General features: G+C 43.2%; 1 protein-coding gene across 1 annotated transcript; it reads right to left on the reverse strand.

Moving 5' to 3' along the window:
• Positions 1 to 613: 613 nt before the first annotated feature.
• On the reverse strand, positions 614 to 3,555 carry LOC130730540 (uncharacterized). The gene is made up of 6 exons (XM_057582579.1): positions 3,536 to 3,555; positions 2,034 to 2,345; positions 1,379 to 1,556; positions 1,037 to 1,084; positions 845 to 925; positions 614 to 743 (listed from the first exon to the last, which is right to left on the reverse strand). The coding sequence occupies exons 1-6, from the start codon at positions 3,553 to 3,555 to the stop codon at positions 687 to 689; spliced, it is 696 nt and encodes a 231-aa protein (XP_057438562.1). The 3' UTR covers positions 614 to 686.
• Positions 3,556 to 19,832: the final 16,277 nt, after the last annotated feature.

The raw sequence follows: 19,832 nt of genomic DNA on the forward strand, positions 1-19,832 counted from the left end.
ACATAGGGTACATGTATTTAAAATAACATCATCACATCCTCAAACAAGTAACATTCATAGGACACTAGGAAAGAGTTTGGTTTCCTTCAGCTCTATTCTGTATAATGTTCTCCATTTTTTAGAGGTAGAGGTTGACCTAGGCTGAAGAAGAAAGTGGAGGTTGGTTGTAACTTAGATCACTTACAAGTTTGTAGATGCACCCTCCCACCCTCTCTCTCAAAAAATACACACACTTGATACATCCTATTAACAGAGTCCCCAAATTGCTCCAGACCGAGCGCATGACAGAAAAAATATCAGTTTTCTTTATGAAAGTTTTTAAGCCTTATAGACCTTTAATCCAGAAGAACAAATTGTCACCGAGGAACTTAATCTTAACAAGGTGAAATCATCAAAAGTACCCAAGAACAAAATGGATACAAAGGTAAGTTCTAGTCAAACAAAAGAGAACAGGACTAGACAAGCAATATAATAGAATGTAAGTACCCAATAACTCTGACCAACCAAAAATCCTTATTAGATTGAAGCCATCAAATCATAGGAGTCTCTGCTACCAATTTAACATAGAGCAACATCCAAACCCAAGCTAGTTCAAATAAGAGCTTAACCAAAACCGAGAGGAAAGTAGAGTCTCACAGCAGCAGGGAAAAATAAACACAAATGAAGAAGGTACCTGCGGCAGTGCTTCAAGCAGTGCGACGGCGGCAGCGACAGCGGTGGGCTTCAGCAGTGAACCGTTGTTCCTGCAAGTTTAACGACAGACGGTGGTGAGGGTGAGTTTGCGGTGGAGGAGAGTGAGTGAGTATGCGGCTAAATCTGAGTAGGGGGCGAGAAAAAGTGGTACCTGAGTTGAGAGCTTCCAGCAGTGCGACGACGATTTGAGCTTCAGCAAGGATTTAGGGATTGCGTGAAAAGAGGGAGGGACCTGCGAACAGGAGAGCAAACCAGAAGGAGAATCTGAGTGAGTATTACGGATTCAACATTTAGGGATTCAATGGAGTGAAGGGAATATAGGGATTTAATCGTTTGACACTACCATCTTTGTTTCCATTCTCTTGACATTGGGTTGAGTCCATTTTTGGAGCTACTCAAACACAACAAGATTCAAATATCATTTGACATTTGACACAAATCAGGGCCAGCAACAACATTTGACACAAATCAGGGCCAACATAGATACAAATTACCAACAAAATATTTGAATCACAACCTAATCTAGAACCCAAGGCATAAGCACACTATCACATTCACACCCAAGGCACTGAAAAAGGGCTCAGCACATAAATGAGAACAACAACGAGGGAAAGCTTCAAGGGCAGCAAACATAACCAGACGAAAATAACTCAGAATATAACCAGACGAAAATAATGATGCTTACCTTTTTTCTGTAGACGTGAAGAGGCTCGGCGAGAGTGCAGGAGGGGCACGCGACCGGAGGAGAGGTAGGCGGCGCGCGACCGGAGGAGAAGAAGGAGGCGCGCGCAACCGGAGGAGAGGGAGGAGGCGCGCGCTGCCGGAGAAGAGGAAGGAGGTGCGCAGCTGCTGTGGAAGGATGTCTGTTAGGGATAGAGGAGGGGAACGCATATTACTTAGGGTTTCTAAGTATAGAGGAAACAAAAGTGTAAAAATTAAAAAAAGAGTGATCTTTCACAACGTTTATAACAAAACCGATGTGAAAACTCAAAAAACTGAGACTTTTCACATCGGTTATAATATAACCGATGTGAAAACTAAAGAAAAGATGGGCTTTTTACATCGCTTATATTATAACCGATGTAAAAAGTACTTCATTAAAATTTCAAAAATGCCACCGCATTTAGCTTTCCAATCGCTTATTCTAAGAACCGTTGTAAAAAGTGTTTCCTAATTACTTTTCACATCAGACATATTCCTAACTGATGTGAAAACTATCATAAAAGTTCACCATAATTTCAATATTGCCACTGCGTCATCTTTTACATCAGGTAATTGATTAACCGATGTGAAAACCCTGATGTGAAAAGTCTTTTTTCTAGTAGTGATCTATCCTATACTTTTGACACAGCACCTGCCGCCATAAAGCCTGCTGCTCAACCCCAAACCGCCACCCCCAGTTCAACATCAAAGCCTTATTTTGCCATGCAAGAAAACCCAACCCAAGTCCTCCTATCACACTTCCCTTACAAACTTGCTCCCATGCTACCCAAGGAATCCTCCTTCCCCCCTCCAACACGCCCCCACAAAAACCCCCCTCATTAACTTCTCCATATCCGCGATGATTCCCACCGGAGCTTTGAAAATTGCCATATGGTACAGTGGAACCAAGTTGACCACCACACGTAATAACACCGGCTTGCCACTCAGGGCTAAAAACAAATAATTCACTTATTTAATATACAATAAAGATATATCCTCATATAATTCTTCCAACAAAGCACCTACGCTACATACTTAATAGAAGAAGTATAAAAACCATTTCCTTTAAAAAAAGTATAAAATCCATTTACTTTACTTTTTTTCTCGATGAGGATTTGTAGGAAATAAGAGGATTAGGATTTAATATTATTCTCTAATTAATGTATATAGAAGAAAGATATTCAATGTATTGGTCGCAGTGGTTAAAATGATTTATGAAATTTTTTAAATCGAAAGTTTGATTTTTGTGAGATGCATTCTTCGAAAAATCTTTGTTTTTTTTCTTGCTCAGATCTAACCGAGCGAATAAGATTGTCTTAAAAGAATATACATCTAATTAAACAAAAAGTAGAAGAAATAAATAAACAGAAAATTCAGGAACAAATGAGATAATTTATGCATGAGATCCATCATTAATATAATCATTTGGCTTAAATATGTTGGAAGTCCCTCTAAAATAGGGGTGCTTTGGTTAAGGCCCCTACAAATTTTTTTGGGTGGAATAAGCCCCTAATGTGAAAATAATATATGGTGATAAGCCCCTACCGTGAGGTTCCGTTTAATTTATGATGATTCTGTAAACGGCGTTGGCGTGTATTATATTTTGTGAAAATTATTCAATTAAAGAGGGTGCCACGTAAGTAAATGAGGGATCAAAAAATAAAAATAAAATGAAAATCCAAAGTAAAAAACACAAGTACGTTTGGGGATTTTACTTGAGTTTTTTACTTGGGTTTTTATTTTTTCAACCCTAATTTACTTACGTGGCACCCTCTTTAATTGAATAATTTTCACAAAATATAATTTACGTCAGCGTCGTTTGCAGAATCATGAGAAATTAAACGGAACCTCACGGCAGGGGTTTATCACTATATATTATTTTCACATTAGGGGCTTATTCCACCCAAAAAAAATTGTAGGGGCCTTAACCAAAAGATCCCTATTTTAGAGGGACCTCCAACATATTTAAGCCTAATCATTTTGGCAAATTTTGAATTCCGCGTTCACACCACTAGTTTGATCGACTCAGCCAAATCCACCACTTCACCAAAAAAATCGTACTAAGAAAAACAGCAACACTCCACCACCCAACTCGCCGACGCGTTGCAATGTTGGTCCACCGACATTATTCTGGACCCACCTCATATCCACTTCTTCCATTTTCTTTCTAACCTTAATTTCAACTCTTCCATCTTGATTTTTTTTTTATCTTGATTCATGAAACAATCCCATATAAAGTTTTAAAATTAATATGAATTAAATAATTATGAATATCTATTTAATTTATTTTGATAAACATGTCATATCAATATATATTACATAACTACTTTAAAAAAATATATATATAGATTACATAATTTAAAAATTAAATTTATATTTTATGAAAAATAATCATTTAGTGGATATATATTACGTACTCAAATTGTTGTCATTTTGTTCTTGCAAGTTTCAATGCGCGTCCTACAGTTTGACTCTGAATTACATGCATGCGACAAAAAATCATTTTTGGCATTGTCGATCACCTGTTCAATATATTATAAAAGAAATGTGTATTGTATTTACTCGTATCAAGCTAGCCAGCCACACAATCTACCGTAACACAGTTCATGTTCACAAACGAGTGAAGAAAACAGAAAAAAAAAAGTGCCTCATCCTTATTTGCAAATTCTGAATGAGCATCGCTTTCTATCACGTACGATGCTTCTGACTCTGATTGCATAGGTATAACAAATTACCATGTCAGCATGTCAGTACATGTATCATCTATCATGCTCATGCAAGAGGAATGGGGGTTGCTTGATTGCTTCTCTGCCTCACCCAATTAGTATGCATTTGAATTCAATTCATGTTAAAATTAACATCACAAAATTTAGTTTTTTCTATCCATATTAATCTCAATGTAATGAATTTTTAACTTCTTTATTTTTGCATTTAAGTACTATGAAATCACATCAATATTAACTTTGACGTCAAATTAAATATGCACTTGTTCTAGGAATGGACATTGAAGAGAGGCATAGTACCTAGAGGTAGAGGAATTGTGCCAAGAGAGAGTGAGAATGAGAGAGAGTGCTGAATTTCAAGTGTTCTTTCATCAAATGAGCCAAAAGTCCCCTCCAATTGATAACTACCTCCTATTTATAGAGCTTGGGTACTACCTATTGGGCCAATTGGGCCTCCGAGGTCAAGGCCCAACTGAAGGCCAGGGCCCCGCCTCAGGGCGGGATACATGCTGGGCGTTGCCCCTCTAGGGGCTCGCCCAGTCCACTAGTCCACAAGACACCGAGCTCGAGGTACGAGAGCTAAGGGTGTCTTTTAAATGCTGTTTGTACACCGGAATCTACACTGCCAACATGGCTTGAGAAAAGAGAAGTTAACTATACCGCCAACATGGCGTGAGCAAAAGGAAACTAGCATTTTCAGTTACCCAGTCCACTGACTTGACGAGCAAACCAAGCTGGCAAGTCCACAAGTCCGCAAGCGGCGAGAACGACTACTTTGTATTGGTGACAAGTTGGAGCAGGTGTATGATCTCTCGCCGGCGGGAAAGGTGGCAGGCATGGGTCATGTGCCGATCATTCAATCATTGACTGGCGGTGACCCCGATGAGCGACCGAACTTCGTTGTTGGTGTCAATCGTCAGGCGATGGCGTTTGATCCTTATAGTGGCGAGGCTTTTCGCGCCTTCCCTTATTTTAAAACCCTTTCAAATTTCTATCTGCCTCACGTGGCTGCCCCACGTGATGTGTTGGTTACATCAATTTCCCTCTTTCTCCGGAACCGTCACTTCACCTTTCATAACCGTCCCATCGTGCGCAGTAACTCCCCTTTGCACGCGACCCACCTCCCCAAAACCACCATGACTTCCAACCTTCCACACGCGTCCAACACGCGTCACCCTTCCAGCTTCTCCCCTTCTCCTATAAAAACCCTTCTTCCCCACTGTCATCCCTTTCCAAGACCCCTCTTCACTTCCCTAATCGCTTACCAAACTCCTTCTGCCCACTTCCGCTCCGGAGCCGTCGCTTATCACCCTTTCCGCTACCCACTCTTCACATCCTACTCCGGTGAGTCCCACTGTCCTTATCTTTACATCGCACACATACTGATCTTTTCTTTTCTTTCACTTCACTGCCTTCTAAAAATGGCTTCAAACCCTACCTCCCCTAATCACTCTTCTTCCTCCTCCGAAAGCGACCCTGACTCCACCGCTGCCGGCGGCCTCCGTTTAGAGGTTCCGGAGATCCCAGCTCACCGACTACAAACCTACGCCACTCTGCCCCTTCCAGTCCAAGTAGCCCCTAAACACGAGGCTATAGATCAACCTTCCATCTTCCAAGATAGCGATCCCATTGTGCAATTCGTGAACTCCCTGGGTGGCTTGTCCAATGACGATGAGTTTAACGCCAAACTCAGGATCTGGGTTTGCAGTCCCGGGGATCGCCCCTGGCTTCACAAGCCAGACGGCGACGTAAAGAGATCCCATTTTTTCTTTGCGTACGAATACATGTTTAGCGAGCTTGGAATCAGGCTTCCTTTCTCGCCCTTTGTCCAAACCGTCCTCCGCGACATCAACGCGGCTCCCTGTCAACTCCACCCTAACGCCTGGGCCTTCATTCGATGTTTTGAAATCCTAAGCGCCGCTGTCGGCATCGCCCCATCCCCCACCAGTTTCTTCTACCTTTACGACGTCGACCCCAAGTCCATCAAAAACAAAGGATGGATTTCCTTGAAGGCCCGAGCCGGCCGGAAGTGTTTGCATCCCCACAAAAGTAACGCGAAGTCCTCTTTCGCACGAAAGTACTTCCGTGTGGCGGTTCATCCCGCCTACCCAGAAGCATTCACCCTCAGAGACGGGACCGCCCTCTTTCCTCTTTACTGGACAGAGAAGCCCAACGGGATCACCGATCCTTCAGAGGATTCCTTGTCCGCCAACGATAAAGCCTTTCTTAATCTCCTTGCCCCACTTCCCATCCTTGACTGCACAACAGTCCTTGAGGGCGCTGACCTCTCAAGAACTCCCAAATACTTAGGTTGCCCATAGCTCACTTTTATTACTGACATTTCCTTTCTCGACTCCTATGTTATCACTGATCGTTTTTTTTTTTATTGTTACAGAAGATATGAATTTCACGAACGCCGAGCTCCTGAAGGCCCGCGAGAGGAGAATGGCTCGCTTTTCCCCAAAATTCAACACTGAGGGCGACGCGAAAAAACGGGGCGGTGCTGAGAACCAAGCCGAGAGCACCAAAGCTCCCAAGAGGAGAAGATTGACCAAAGCCTCCTCCAACGCCGGCACATCCAACCCTGGCGCTCAGCCCACCACTGCTGCTGCGCCTAAAGGCAAAAATGTCGCTGAAGCCTCTGTCGCCGCAGCTACCGAGCCAACCGCCGTACCGTCTTCTTCTCCTGCCTCCGCCGGTGCGACCGCTGCTGCTGCCGCTGAGTCCTCTATTGGCGCCACAGTCGCCTCCGCCGGCGTTAACGCCACAAAAGCTGCTGCATCTTCCGACACTCCTATTGGAGATAAGGAAAAAGAAAATGAAACCCCAAAGTCTCCTCCTCGCCAAGATGCGCCTCCTAGCCCGCCCTCAATACATGATGCGGGCTCCATGCCTTCCCCGCCTCATCAAGGGGAAAAATCCTGTCCTGGCGCTGCCACTACCTCTGAAGCAGCTCAAATTGAACAAGCCCCTGCTCCTGAGGTCGGTTCTTCAAGCTACTATAATATGCTCCCCAACGCCATTGAACCCTCAGAATTCTTACTTGCTGGTCTCAACCGTGACGTTATAGAAAAAGAAGTTTTGAGTCAGGGCCTGAATGTCACCAAGGAGGAGACTCTTGCTTGCCTCCTACGCGCTGGGTGCATCTTTGCTCACACGTTTGAGAAGTTCAATGCCGCCAACGTTGAAGCTGAGCGGTTGAAGGCCGAAAGTGCTAAGCATCAAGAAGCCGCCGCTGCTTGGGAAAAACGTTTCGACAAACTGGCGACGCAGGCAGGAAAAGACAAAGTCTATGCCGACAAGATGATTGGCACGGCGGGGATTAAAATCGGCGAGCTGGAGGATCAGCTGGCGCTGATGAAGGAAGAAACAGATGAGCTTGATGCAAGCCTTCAAGCTTGCAAGAAGGAAAAAGAGCAAGCTGAGAAGGACTTGATCGCCCGAGGCGAGGCGCTGATTGCTAAGGAGTCAGAGCTTGCCATACTGTGCGCTGAGCTGGAGTTAGTGAAAAAGGCGTTGGCAGAGCAAGAGAAAAAGTCTGCGGAGTCCTTGGCCTTGGCGAAATCTGACATGGAGGCGGTGATGCAGGCTACGTCCGAGGAGATCAAGAAAGCGACCGAAACTCATGCCGAGGCCCTCGCCACGAAAGATGCTGAAATTGCTTCCCAACTAGCAAAGATCAAAAGTCTAGAGGACGAGCTGGCGACGGAGAAGGCCAAAGCCATTGAGGCGAGGGAACAAGCCGCTGACATCGCCCTTGACAACCGCGAGCGCGGTTTCTACCTCGCCAAAGACCAGGCCCAACATTTGTACCCGAACTTTGACTTTAGCGCCATGGGAGTAATGAAAGAGATAACCGCCGCAGGACTGGTTGGTCCCGACGATCCTCCCCTGATTGACCAAAACCTCTGGACAGCGACTGAAGAAGAAGAGGAAGAAGAAGAACAGGAGAAAGAAAACAATGAATAATGTAATTTTTAACATTACTTTTATCTTTTACTGTCACCTTGTAGTGTACTTTTCCGCCATTCGTCTATGTTTAAGCAACCTTTCGCCATAGCTTTTTATATCGCCGTTGGATATGTTGTAAGTCATATTGGAATGCTTTCGCCGTACACTACTCGCCTCGCCTTCCCTCCTATTCATTCGCCGACCTTATATCTTGCGCTATTTTTCACGCGTCATATGATTGAATTACGCCTAACGATTTCGTGCGTTAATTTTAACTAGGACTTGTTGCTTGGTATTCCACCACCAAGACTTTAGACGTTTTTTCCCTAATAGGAAGAAACGGCCTCCATTCTCGAGGACTTCGCCCGGGGCTTTTCCCGCTCGGGGCTTACAATGCTTGGATCCCAATGGCCATTTGGGGGTCCCAAGACTTTTGCCTAGTTAACGGCGCTCGTCGTATTCTGGCGAGACTTACCCAGCACATCGTTTACGGGACCGGCGATCACGTCAGACTTTCCGGAGGGTGATTCCCAGGCGTCAAAGGCCATTTGTGGAATCGCCACAACCTTCAGGGTTCCAGCAAGCCCCTTTGGGGATCAAGCTTGTCCCACTTAGTGATCGCCGTAATTCTTTATGTCGATCGGCAATTCCGATCGTCAGGGAATCCCTGGAATTTTTTGGACACGAATTTCGTGAATTTTCGTCTTATTTTATTGATTTGTCGTTGCAGTACATTGGACAATTTGAAAACACTTCGGAAAATCTTAAAGATATCTGGCTCCGGCGATTCCGACTTGTTCACTTTCTCGCCTGCAATCAACTATAAAAGTAGCGCAAGCTCAAACCATTGAACGATCGAGGTAACCGCCTCCCATCAAGCTCTTCTAAGTGATAGGCCCCATTACCAAGAACTTTAATAATGCGGTAGGGCCCTTCCCAGTTGGGAGTAAGCTTGTTCCCCGGGGCTCCCGATCGCCACTTGAGGACCAGGTCGCCAACCTGCATATCTCGGACGCGAACCCTGCTGTTGAACTTTGCCGCCACGCGCTGCTTCATCGCTGTTTCCCGAATGTGCGCCTCGTCGCGCGTTTCCGACAAAAGGTCCAGCTCCACCGCCATGTTGGCCTCATTTTCCTCTTCAAAACCTGGTCGAGTCCGCCATGTAAAGTTGTCAATCTCCACCGGCAACATGGCATCTACCCCATAGGTCATTCTAAAGGGGGTTTCCCTTGTAGTAGATTGCTCGGTGGTGTTGTACGACCACAGCACCGCCGGAAGTTCATCCAACCAAGCTCCCTTAGCCTCCGCGAGCCGTCGTCTTAGTCCTCGTAGGATTACCCTGTTTGCAGATTCCACCTGCCCGTTCGTCTGCGGATGCATAACAGAGGCGAACCTCATCTGTATGCCCATTTCCTTGCAGAACTCCCTTGTTTGACTGCTTGAAAACTGGGTCCCATTGTCAGATACGATCGCCCTTGGGATCCCGAACCTGCAAACAATACGCTTCCAGTAGAAATTGACTATCTTTGCAGAAGTAATCTTGGCCAAGGGTTCAGCCTCAATCCACTTAGTGAAGTAGTCCACCGCCACCAATATAAACTTCATTTGTGCCCTGGCGGTCGGGAAAGGTCCAACTAAGTCCACACCCCACATGGCGAAAGGCCACGGGGCGCTCATCGTTACCAACTCCTTTGGCGGTGCCTTAGACAAATCCGCGAACACTTGACACTCCTTGCACTGCTTCACGAAGTCCATACAATATTTCCTGAGGGTGGGCCAGTAAAAACCCGCCCTCAACACTTTGCAAGCCAAAGACCTTCCCCCGATGTGGCTCGCGCACACTCCTTCATGTACTTCAGACATTATCGCTTCGTACTTCTCTGGCGATACACATTTCAACAATGGCGTCGAGAAACCACGGCGATACAAGTGTCCGTCAATGAGAGTATAGTGACTCGCCTCCCGCTGCTGCTCCTTCGTGCATTGCTCCACTTCTGCCGGGTCCCCCGCCAAGATAGATATTATGGGATCCATCCATGTTCTCCCTCTGTTTACGCAGGACATGAGCTCGCCTTCGATGCTTGGGTACGCCAGCGTTTCCTGAATCACACTTTTGTTATTGCCGGGCTTCCGCGTGCTCGCCAGTTTGGCTAGCGCGTCCGCCCGCTGATTTTCTGCCCGAGGAACGTACTCCACCACGACCTCTTGAAAGAGTGTCATCAAATACCGTACCCGCTCAAGGTACTTGATCAGATTAGGATCTTTGACCTGGAAAGTTCCCTTCACTTGATTCTCCACCAATTGTGAGTCCGTTCTTATCAACAAACTCCTGATCTTCACTTCCCGCGCCAACTTCAATCCGGCGATGAGAGCTTCATATTCTGCTTGGTTGTTCGTTGCTTTGAACTCGAATTTCAGGGATTGCTCCAACACTAGTTCCCCCGGCCCTTCTAACGTTACTCCCGCGCCGCTGCCACTACTATTGGAGGATCCATCCACGAAGAGAGTCCACTGAGTGTCCACTCTTTCAACTCGACCACAAAGTCAGCTAGTGACTGCGCACCAACCGTGCCCCGCTTATCGTATTGCAAACCATACTCTGACAATTCAACCGACCAGGCGACCAATCTACCTGATAAATCCGGTTTTTGTAATACTTGCCTCAAGGGCAAATCCGTCCGCACCTTCACGGGAAAACTCTGAAAATAAGGTCTCAACCGCCGGGCGGTGACGAGGACCGCCAGCGCCGCCTTCTCAATTTTCTGATATCTGACCTCCGCGCCCTGGAGTGTGTGACTAACAAAATAAACAATTCGATGCTCGCCATCTATCTCCTGCAACATCACGGAACTCAGAGCACTATCGCTCACAGCAAAATACAAATGCAGCGGGTGTCCCTGTATTGGTTTCGACAAGATCGGCGGTGACGATAGGAGTTCCTTGAGGCGAACGAAAGCTTCCTCACACTCCGCCGTCCACTCGAATACGACATTCTTGCGAAGACACTTGAAAAAAGGAAAAGATCTGTCACCAGACTTGGGAAGGAACCGAGATAAAGCTGCTATTCGCCCCGTCAAACGTTGGACCTCTTTCACATTGGAAGGGCTTTTCATCTGCTGAATCGCCTTGCATTTTTCTGGGTTTATCTCGATTCCTCTGGATGTGATCATGAATCCCAAAAACTTGCCCCCCTGAACACCAAAAGAGCATTTCTCCGGATTGAGGCGCATACTGTGCTTCCTTATTTCGCCAAATGCTTCCTCCAGATCTTGATGATGGTCTAAACCTCGTACTGATTTAACAATCATGTCATCAACGTAAACCTCCATGTTTCTTCCCACCTGCCTAGCAAAAACCCTATCCATCAATCTTTGGTAGGTAGCCCCAGCGTTCTTTAGTCCAAACGGCATGGTGCGATAGCAATAATTGACTCTGGCAGTCATAAAAGCCGTTTTGTCCTCGTCTGCCGGGTGCATGCGGATTTGATGATAGCCAGAATAAGCATCCATCAAGCTAAGCAGTTCGTTGCCCGAGGCACCATCAACAAGGCTATCGATGCTGGGAAGGGGATACGAATCTTTTGGACATGCTTTGTTTAAGTCTGTGTAATCTACACACATTCGCCATTTCCCGTTCGCCTTCTTCACCATTACGACGTTTGCCAACCACGTCGGATACTTCACTTCCCTGATGAACTCTGCCGCCAACAACTTGTCGACCTCCTGTTGCACCGCCTTCCCTTTGTCGCCACCCAAGCGCCTCCTAAGTTGTGAAACTGGCTTGACACTTGGATTCAATGCTAACCGATGGCATATGAAATTTGGATCAATTCCAGGCATGTCTTTGCAGCTCCAAGCAAACAAGTCTAAGTTCTCCCCAAGCAGTTTTGTCAGGCGCGTCTCCTGCTCTTCCGTCAGTCTGGTCCCAATCTTCAAAGTGCGATCGCCAAACTTTAGCGCCTTCGTTTCCTCAATTGGCGTGGGCCTATTTACTCGCCCCTCGCCCCGGGGATCAAGATTTTCATCCGAAGCTTCGATTTCATAACATCTATGACCAACCAACGCACTCTTCTTGCCGTACAAGTTAAGGCAATTATTGTAACACTCCCTCGCCATCTTCTGGTCCACTTTCAGCTTTCCCACCTTTCCACTGCTTAGCGGATACTTGACCGCCAAGTGGGCTGTCGAAATTACAGCACAAAGGCGATTCAACGTATTTCGCCCAATGATGACATTGTAGGATGCTACCACCTGGAGAACCAGATACCTTACCTTCAAAACCCTAGCACACTCGTCTTCCCCAAATATTGTGTCTAGATCAATGTATCCCCGCACCATTACTTGCTCCCCCGCGAAACCTACCAAGGTTCCCGCGTATGGAGTTAGATCATTGTCAGTTAGTCCCAACTTGTCAAATGCATCACCATAGATAATATCAGCCGAACTACCCTGATCCAGGAGTACCCTTCTAATGTTGAAACTGTTCATCCTTAACTGCACCACAATCGGGTCGTCCTTATGAGGCTTTATCCCCTCAAAGTCCGCCATCGAGATTGTTATGTCAGGGTGTACGAATCCAAAAGCGACCTCATGAACGGAATTTACGGCACGAACATGGCGTTTACGCGCCGCGTGAGTGTCGCCACCGCCGCCAAATCCCCCGGCGATGGTGTTGATGGTCCCGACGGGCGGTCCTGAGTGTCGAGCGAACGTGTCATCAGCCCCTTTTGTGGCGATAGCCGCTGATTCTTGATTTTTCTTGCCCTTAGTGTCCGCTCGCTCCTCCTCCCGCTTGTGCGCTTTGTTTTGATCGCCTCCATTGCGCCACTGGCCTTGACGATTTCCTTGATATCCCGCCCGAATCAACTTGTCAATCTCCCGCTGCAAAGTCCAACAGTCATCCGTATCATGCCCGGCGGACCGGTGGAACTCGCACCACTTCTTGGGATTGGCGTCCCGTGGCTGATACTTTGGGGCCTCCGGCTCATCCACTAGATTTGCGTCGCTTGCCCCTCGGAGCGTATCCGATACATCTGTGTTCATCACCATATCAGTTTCCTCCCGCTGGCGATGAGACTTAGATTGCCAAGGCCGACGTTGTTCATAATCATCGCGCCGTGGATACAACTGTTCCTTGGTCGGTTTGAATACCGACTTCCCCTTACCCGGCCTCTGCTGTTTGCCTTCCCCCTTATCTTCGCCGCTCCTATCTTTTTTCACGCGCTTGGGCGACGTGTCGCCCTTTTCCAACTTCGCGCGCTTTCTTTTGAAAGCGTCGTCCTCCTCGTCGAGAATATAAGTGCTGGCACGAGCACGCATCTCTCCCATCGAGCGCGCCGGCTTACGTGTCAATTTGCTGTTCAACCCTCCCGGCAGCAAACCGTTTTTAAATGCTAAAGCACAAGCTCGAGGCTCCTCGTCCTCTACCTTTACCGACGCCGCGCTATACCTTGCCATGTACTCTTTCAGTGACTCCCCTTCCTGCTGGCGAATATTGTATAGGTCATTGATTGTCACCGGCTGATTCTTATTTGCCGAGAATTGCACTAGAAACTTGGATGAGAAGTCTCTGAAATTTGAAATCGATCCACGCGGCAAAGTTGTGAACCACGCCATCGCCGTCGATTTGAACGTCGATGGAAACATCCTGCACTTCACCGCATCTGACGCCGCAATTATCACCATCTTCGTATTAAAATACAGAAGATGATCTTTCGGATCGGAATCTCCGCTGTAAGAATCCAGAACTAACGTTTTCATGTTATCCGGAATCACCACATTCTCAACATCTTCCGAGAACGGACGGAACTCAGCCACGGAGTCTGCTTCTCTGCTTCCATCATCTCGCTGCTCGCGACGGTAGAAATCTAACTGAGCCTGTAGATGCTCATTCCGCTGCTGGATGTTGCCAATACTGCGCATCAAATGGCGCCATTGCTCCTGTGTCACCGCCGGCTGTTGCTCCGGAGCAGGTGAATTCTCTGGTGAGCGCTCCAGAGATCCCACCTGTGAAGGCGATGGAGGAGGTGGTGGTGATGGAAGAGGAGAAGGCGACTGTACTCCTGTCGTTCGTACCGGAGAATCCAGGTCCACACGATGAGGCCGCCGAGGCGGCGAAATCCGCTGTCGCATTGGTGAATGATGCTGCCTCCTGCGTCGAGTCTCCATCCAAACCAGAAACGATGCAAACTCGATCGGAGAACCAACACTAGTCACAGAATTAAAATCAGAAAACTAGAGAATTGCCTAATCACAATCAGAGATAACTTCATGCACAATCAATCCACGTGAATGGGAGGGGTTCGGTCCCCACAGACGGCGCCAAATGTTCTAGGAATGGACATTGAAGAGAGGCATAGTACCTAGAGGTAGAGGGATTGTGCCAAGAGAGAGTGAGAATGAGAGAGAGTGCTGAATTTCAAGTGTTCTTTCATCAAATGAGCCAAAAGTCCCATCCAATTGATAACTACCTCCTATTTATAGAGCTTGGGTACTACCTATTGGGCCAATTGGGCCTCCGAGGTCAAGGCCCAACTGAAGGCCAGGGCCCCGCCTCAGGGCGGGATACATGCTGGGCGTTGCCCCTCTAGGGGCTCGCCCAGTCCAGCACTAAATTGCTTTCTTTTTCCCTTCTTATTGAACATATACTTTAGGCTTTGCATGTCTTAAGGAAATGATATGATTAATTAGTACAGTGCCCCTTTGTAATTTTTAGAATTTTATTTGTAATTTATAATTTATATTGAAGTTTGTAATGAAACATATATTTAATTAAAGGCTAACAGCTGCATTCACAAGGACGCATATTTGAAACTTTTTGTTTAAATGTGAACAATCTCACACTAGTTAAATTAGTGTTTGATGAATATTTAAGGAATTTTTAAATAGAGATAAAATTAATTGATCGAATTTAAATTTCATTGAAATTTATATATCACTTACTCCCTCCGTTCCTATTTAACTGTCTAGGAAGAGAAGAAACACACATATTAAGGAGTGCAATTAATTTTGTTACTTTTCATAAAAGTATTATTTGATTTCCTATTTCACCCTTTAAAATGTATATTATATTTCCTCATTTATTGTTCATGCAATGACATTTATCGGAAAAACATTATTTAATGCTCTCTTGAAATTCTAAGTGGACAGATATATAGAAACAAAATTTTTTTCTTTAAAGTGGACAATTAATAAGGAATAGAGGGAGTATATTTCTAGGTCAGTACATGTATATTAGATTTGTATGAATTATTTGAACTTTATTGTTAGTTTTGGCCACCAGTTTGGGCTCCGATTGTAAAACTTTGGCCTAATTTAACATTTACTCAACATTTCATCCACAACCACTCCTATAGCTTAATGGATTTTCATCTAAAAACCACAGCACCAAATAAATCGGGTAACGTTCCTAACCCAATACAATGTGAGTTTGTGCCAAACCGCCGCAAATGTAATGTGAGCATTTATTATTTATTAATGAACATGACCGACGTGACCTCATACAATCCTGAACACAATCTTGAATGTGAATGTGATCGTGAATGTGAAAGAACCATTTCTATGTATAAGTCAAATTAAAATTAGCACACTCCATTACCAAAAATTAATTAAGAGACAAATGAAAAATCACAAATTTTTCTAATACATATTTAGATATATAGCGAAAAATTATAGTAAATCAAAACTACAATGCACAAAATAGTCTTCGTTTTTTAGGATATTCATTGTAATTTTGACTTTGCTGTGGTTTTTAATTGTTTATTCAAAAATGCGTTTATAATGTTGTTTCCTTTACTCTCACATGAGAAAATATTTTGCATAATTATATATGCACCGTTTTCTATTTCTAGTAACTGAAAAAGAAAGAAATCATATCACATCCCTTTGCTTTATGCTTATTAGTTTGACAAGCTGGCGATTACACGTTATGAAAGCAGAAACAGACCAAACTAAGTAAAGGGTCATCAGTCATGTGGCATTTTCATCAATAATATACGTTCCATAATTCATTCAGCAGGACAAGATTAGTTGTCAACTTTTTTTTTTTCTTGTACGAGATTTATTTATTGGGTTCTTTCATGAGGATACCTTCTCTATGCTATTGATCTATTGCTCATTAATCATGATTCTTAATTACTCTCTGGAAGAATTAATACCGATTGAATGGAACTCTGCCATTATAGTTAATTAAGCGCGTCCATTTATTATTTCTAAGAATAGTCAATTTACCCACACTACACACTAATCAATTATTACTACAATATCTTTTTTTAGCAGAAATCATTACTTCTATTTATGATATATACTTATTTCATTCTTACGTGGAGTTCTAAAATCATCTACATGCTACTTTTATCGAATTTCATTTCACTTTCTTACAATCGGAGAAAGAAATTTTATGAAAAAACACCTATTAAATTATTTAATTTTCCATTGTAGAATTAGGATAAAGTACATTTAAACATATGTGATGTGACTCATATATGAAATAGACTTTGATACTATACTACAATTTGAGATACCAAACTCTACTCCGAAAGTTAGTTTAATTCAGAAGTGAGTTTTGTTTTCTCATGTACTAGGGTTATTTTTACCATACCTTAAGTTAATATGAGACTTTAAACAATAAATAGTATAATAGGAAATAGGGCTGTCCAACGGGCGATTTCGGACGAATTCAGGCCCAAATCTCGATTTTAGTCGGGTGAGAAACACCACACTGCAAGGACCGCCATCGTCTGTTTAAACCTAATTGGTTTTCGGTTTTTGCGGTTTGCGAGTCTATCGGATCGGTCAAACAGTAACCAATTGGAGAAATAAAAAAGAAAAGTAATGAGCAGAAAAAGGAGAAGCTACAGAATTTTAATGAAAAATTTCATCTTGCAAAACATCATAACATAAACAATAGAACATAGTCATGGTTGAAAGTTTACAGAGTAACAAGAGAATCATCAAGGAATCACAAGTGGAACAACAGAAAATAGGAGAACAAAATCAACGGAAAAAAAAATCAAGAGAAACCTCAATAGAAACAAGAGAAACAAAGTTGTTTACAACCATAGTTGGCTAATCGAAACCACAATTGCCTAATCGCGAGGAAGGGTTCATCGTCGTTTACAGATCTTCTTGCAAGCTTCGTAGTCACCTTTCCATGTGCCAGAGAGGGAAGCGACCCTCTAGAGTGATCTGTGAGGCATCGTGATGTCCATCGTTCAAAGTTGTATCTTCGTGATTGGGAGAAGAGAAGTCAGAAGAGAATGAGTGATTTGGGTGTTGGATCTTGGTCGAGGGTAGAGAAAATAAAATAGAAGAGAGGAGGTTGGGAGAAGAGGAGAACAACGTTAGGGTTAGGAGAAGAGGAGAGTGGTGGCTAGGTTAACTTAAGCCTAGCAAGTGTTGAGAAATAGGGTTTTTGGTTTGGGTTGTGTACATCATGGGCATGGACATTTTTTTTAGTAGAGTCACTTCAGTCGGTTCAGAGCCCAGACCGAACTCGACTGAACCAAACCATGTGAAACCGGATTTTTTCAACTGTTCTACCCGAAATCGACCCGGTTTGACCGATTTCACCAAAAAAGCATTCGGTTGGGCCAGTTTCAGTCAGACCGGGCTTATTTGGACAACCCTAATAGGAAATAAAGAAAAAGAGATAAAAATAAAAGTGAATGAAAATGTGATGGACAAAAAAAGCAGATAAGAATGAAGAATCGCTACTCGGTATTTTGATATCACATAATTTTTATCCTAAATTTAAGTATACGGGTAAGGCAGGAAACATTTTTGTCTTTTATAAGTTTGATACTCATTTTACAATAAAATTTGGTTTTGGTCGTTATCATATATAATATTTATTGTTTTGGTCCTTACTTTACGTATAATTTTGGTTTCAATTCCCTCTTTTATAATATTTCACTATTAACTGGTGATGTGACTAATAGAGAACACTTCACCATTGTCACATGTCCAAAATAATCTTGTGTGACACATTTTGTATTCTTCCATAAATTGATCCAGGATTTGTCCTAATGCAGTGGTGCACATTGGTGATTACAACCTATAATTCGATGGAGCAAGATGAATCAACAATAGGAGGATAGAGTATTAACCAAAACCTGTAATTATAGAGTTTGGAATGAGCAGTAATGAGAGCATTGAACATTTATCAGGTCGCTGAATAGAAGTCCTTTAAGGTGCTAGCCTTGCTTTAGTGGTCTTGAATAGTTAACTTTAACAACTTAGCGTTTTGTTCAACTAATTTGGTTAGACGAGTAAGAGATATACTTTAATCATCCTTCCTAACAAGATTGGCGTCACTTGTTTGTGAGCCTTTTTGCAGACCGGATGATAGTGGGCTGAGTTGCCATTTGAACCGACCAAAACTGGAGTACTCCCCATAGAGTCACCCCCTTCCCATTTTTCATTATAAATATACACATTCAGATTTGAAACTCTTCATTCGAAGCTACGTGCGTCGCAAGAGGCGTTGTTCTTAATGAATGACCCATTCGAAGCTACTTGCGTCGCAAGAGGCGTTGTTCTTAAGCTACGTGCGTCGCAAGAGGCGTTGTTCTTAATAAATATCTCTTTCTCTCTCGGTGGAAGAAATCATTTCGTAGCTTGACCAAACAATTCCAAGTGAATACAAGTTGTTGCTCCTGCTTTGAACATAAATGGAAACCTGAGCTGGGTTTCTAAGTATAGACGAAGGAGGAGCACGAAAAAGAAGAAGAGGAAAAGAGAGAAGGGATTGTAAAAAAAAAAAGGCTATGTAGTATTAATAAAGTTCTACGTAAGTTGATGACTAAGCCTAAACTCGACCATATAAACATCTTGATATTACTTGTCCTTATTTAAATATAATAAAAATACAAAAAATTATGAAAGATTTTCCAAGGACTAATTATGATTAAACCCTATATGCCAGCTACCTGAAACATATTTAGTTTTTTTTATTGAGTTTTAGGACAACAAGCATTCAATTAGATGAAGAGTTCATGGTAAGACCATATTCACATAATTAGAAAAAAATAGAATATTAAATTTTAAAAACTGCTATAACAATAAAATTCTGACATCAGTAATTAAATTAGAATATTAAAATTGTGGAAAAAAAATAAAGAACCAAAACGGAATCAATAAAAACATTTTACCACTAAACTATAAAGAAAAAGAAAAATCTGATCACAGTCTACTATGGATACAAGTAGATTAATCTCTTAATGAAACACCCATGTTTGTTTTTTACTCTTTTTGGAGTGAACTCCAAAGAACAATTTGAAATTTTAATAATTTAACCCGAATGAATCATGTTACATCAGAATAAATTCTATTCCCATTTATTGTTTTTCACTTAGACAACTCAAACTCAAATTCCTCACTATCCAAAGAATGGACATTAACCAATACCAATTCCAGTTTTCAGGACAATCACGAGCACTGTCGTTTACTTCCCTCTTCACCCCCTCAAATCATTAATTTATTATAATACTATTATAAATACCAATTTATAATTTATAAATAAATGTGCTTAACCAACCGATTGTTAATTCAAGTGGTGCATATTTGATTGCCACTTAGATAAAATTTCTGATTAAATTTTACAAATGAAAAAATCTATTAGAAGAAAAGGTCGACCAATCATATAAATGTTTTCGGCTCAAACATGATTGTGTATCGAAAAGACTAAGTAAGAAAAAATAGTGCTTTCAGCAAGCAGTGTGTCTGTGATCGGATCAGTACACTACAAAACCTGGTTGCTCAACCT

The sequence above is a fragment of the Lotus japonicus genome, chromosome 1 (assembly GCF_012489685.1).
Source record: "Lotus japonicus ecotype B-129 chromosome 1, LjGifu_v1.2".
NCBI classification, from domain to species: Eukaryota; Viridiplantae; Streptophyta; class Magnoliopsida; order Fabales; family Fabaceae; genus Lotus; species Lotus japonicus.